We start from the raw sequence: 3,219 nt of genomic DNA, 5'->3' as shown, positions 1-3,219 counted from the left end.
ACAGCAACCTCCAACTCCTGGGCTCAAGCGAGTCTTCTGCCTCCGCCTCCCAAGTAGCTGGGACCACAGGTGCCCGCCACAACGCCTGGCTATTTTTTGGTTGCAGCCATTATTGTTGTTTGGCGTATCCGGGCTGGATTCGAACCCGCCACCTTAGGTGTATGTGGCTGGCGCCTTAGCCGCTTGAGCCATAGGCGCCGAGCCCCTTTTTGACTTTGAGAAGGCAAGACTGAATATTTTCACCCTTATCCTTTCAGTGCCCAGCTCTGTGTTGGCACATAAAAAGTACTTGATAAATACTTGGTTAGTGAACCAGTTAACTTCTCTGCATACTTGTGTCCTTATGAAGCTAAGAATGCTCCCTCAGGCCAGGCCTAGTGGCTCACACCTATATTCCTAGCACTTTGGGAGTCCAAGGCAGGTGGATTACCACATTTGACACAGAATTTCAGCCCAGTTGTTCATTGAATGGGAACAGAGGAACAGCTTCCCAAGTAACTGGAACTACAGGCACCTGACACAACACCTGGCTATTTTATAGAGACACAGTCTCACTCTGGCTCAGGCTGGTCTCTGTGAGCTCAGGCAATCCACCCACCTCGGCCTCCATAGTGTTGGGATTATAGGTGTGAACCTGCACCCAGCCATAAGGAAGTGATTTTAATTTTAGTATTGAAGTGAAAAGAGTAATCACATTTGACATAGGATTTCAGCCGAATTTTTGATTGAATAGGAACAGAGGAACTTTTTTCAAGGCAGTCCCCTTAGTGTAATCTACTTTCTTTAATTTTAAAGGAGATGGACGAACACATGCGGAGCATGTTGCATCACAGGGAACTTGAAAACCTGAAGGGCAGGTATGGAAATGGTTCTCTTCCATAAATTGTGAACTGTGGGAGGGTGGGGAGATCTGAGTGCTAATGGTGCTTGTTAGCTTATTTTGTGTAATTCATCCTTACGTGAGTGTTGTCTTATGATAGCATAAGACAATCTTTTGATATTCAAAAGAGATAAACCCTGATGTCTTTGTGCCTCTCAAATGTATAGAATACACAGACAGTAGCTCTAGCAACTGGATTACAACAAGGTGAATTGGGATGAGCCAGCTCTCATTAGTAAGATCTCTCATTCCTACACACCAGCCTTGCAACTAGGACTTTTCATATCTTTGCTTCAGCTGTATTACAAATTAATTGCATGCTATAAACTTTTAGTGTTGCTAGAATTGCCTGAAAAGTTCAAAGTCTGCTAAATAGCATAGAATCTCATTGATATGAACAAAAAGTGCAAACTTTAAAAGTATTAAGAATGCTATTTTGTGACTTAAAGCTTTAGATGTTCAAGGAAAGAATAATAAGCACCTTTAAAAAAAATGAAATGTTGCATATGTGTATATTCGTGTCTTTCTGTCCATCTGTGTTGATTTTTTCGATGTTTTTGACTTCTGTGAATTTGAAGTTTAGTGACTGGATAGAGAGAAAAACATTAGGAACCTGAAAAATATGAATTATGTCTTACTCCATGAATAACAGTTACAAGTTTTGATCAAGGTTCTAATCTAGGTCATTTAGAAATTATTTGTATTTTAAGTTTTACAGTTCTAGATTATGTGGGCAAGTTAAGGTGTTATTAAACGTTCAGCATCTCTTTAGCCTATTAGTGGAATTTTTACATGCCCTAGTCCTTTTCCTGTGGAAAGGTTAGGTCTCTGTAGCAATGTAAAAGAGACTTGCATTCAGATTTAGTTTGGGGAGTCCTTGTCATAATACCTTGAAGATATTAATATATGGTCTCCAATTTGTTACCATTGAAAACCTGTGGAATCCAGTCAACTTTTGATTATATGGATTATTTTAATTATTTAAAAATCCCCATTTTCAACAGACTTTCTTCTTTCACTCACCTGTTTATTGGCTACTTACCTGACACCTGTCTCATATGTACTATATTATAAAATCAATTAAAACAAATAAGGTTAGTAGATTTAGTTAGTAGGTGAGAAGCCCACTGTATTAGAAAATTAATGCCATATGCCAAAGGTGGCAGGTTCAAACCCAGCCCTGGCCAAAAACTACTAAAAAAGAAAAAAGAAAGTTAATGCCTTATTACTTCAGAGATCACTACTCAGCCATTTAAACATTAAAAGTTGATAACATATAATTCATGTTTATAGTCAATACAGAATTATAAAAAGTAAGAGAAAGTAAAAGTCCTCTCCCCAAACCCCTTTTAAATCCTACTCCCCTCTTAGAGGATAGTCAAAAGAGTTTGTTGTATATCCTACCCAGACCTCTTTCTATGTATTTAATATTTTTATATACATATTTTTGTCTTATTAACATAACTGAATGACATTGCTACATATGTATTCTGTTACATTTCCCCTAATAACTATGTCTTGGATGTTTTATATGCCACATTCAACTATTTTGAACATAGTTTAAGGTGACCAGAAATTAACTCTGGTAAAGCAGGACACCATGGGGGGGGTAAAAATTCGGTCTATATGGAGCAACAAAAATTTTCATAGAATGCAAAAATAGTATTATAATATATATTTTTTAATTTCAACATAAGTACAATTTACAAATATAATACATTAAAAAATTATGTATAGTATTATTTTATTTGGCATATTTCTCATTTGATTTTTTTTTAGTAGATTGCTGTCGTTGTTTAAAGGTCATTTAATTTTTCACAAGAATTTGTTAAATTATATTTCACACATAAAATGGCTTTCAAAGTCTCAACACTTAATTGTGACTTTTCTGATGTCCACACTTTATTTACCATAGAAAAACCACATTCAGTCACAGCATTAGTTCCTGGTAAGGACAGCACGTATCCCACAATGTTTAGTGCATTATTGTATGGAACATGGTTTATTTCAAGATGATGAAATATTTCTAAACATTTGTTCTCTATTGTGATTTTTGCTGCTACCCAAGAGTTAACCTTTTCCTTATCAATATATTTTTTTAATAATGATACTCGTAAGTCATAAGTGTTACTTTCAAGGCTGGCGCTAGACTTTTTGCTGCCACTATAAGTACTGTCTGCTAAATTCATGAAATAAATAAATTACTTACCTAAATTATCTGAATAGCTGATTTGTTGACATCACTTGTTTAACTAGCACTAGCATGCAGTATGATGTGTATCGTCTGAGAGACAGTTACAAAATATTTTCGTCGTTGCCAATGCCAAAAAATGCTATTG

At 36.1% G+C, this 3,219-nt stretch overlaps 1 protein-coding gene across 3 annotated transcripts in view; it reads left to right on the top strand.

Moving 5' to 3' along the window:
- Positions 1 to 3,219, top strand: part of ZNF106 (zinc finger protein 106) — a 62,708-nt gene that overhangs the window by 17,925 nt on the left and 41,564 nt on the right. For all 3 annotated transcript variants that reach the window (XM_023514290.1, XM_003791755.3, XM_023514291.1), the window contains exon 3: positions 796 to 857. In XM_023514290.1, coding sequence (XP_023370058.1) covers positions 796 to 857 — 62 coding nt within the window. The remainder of the gene's footprint in view (positions 1 to 795; positions 858 to 3,219) is intronic.

The sequence above is a fragment of the Otolemur garnettii genome, unplaced genomic scaffold, assembly GCF_000181295.1.
Source record: "Otolemur garnettii isolate 467f Iridium unplaced genomic scaffold, OtoGar3 scaffold00050, whole genome shotgun sequence".
In the NCBI taxonomy this organism is placed as follows: Eukaryota; Metazoa; Chordata; class Mammalia; order Primates; family Galagidae; genus Otolemur; species Otolemur garnettii.
The sequence above is the reverse complement of the archived record's forward strand: the minus strand, read 5'-3'. Positions and strand labels throughout refer to the sequence as shown.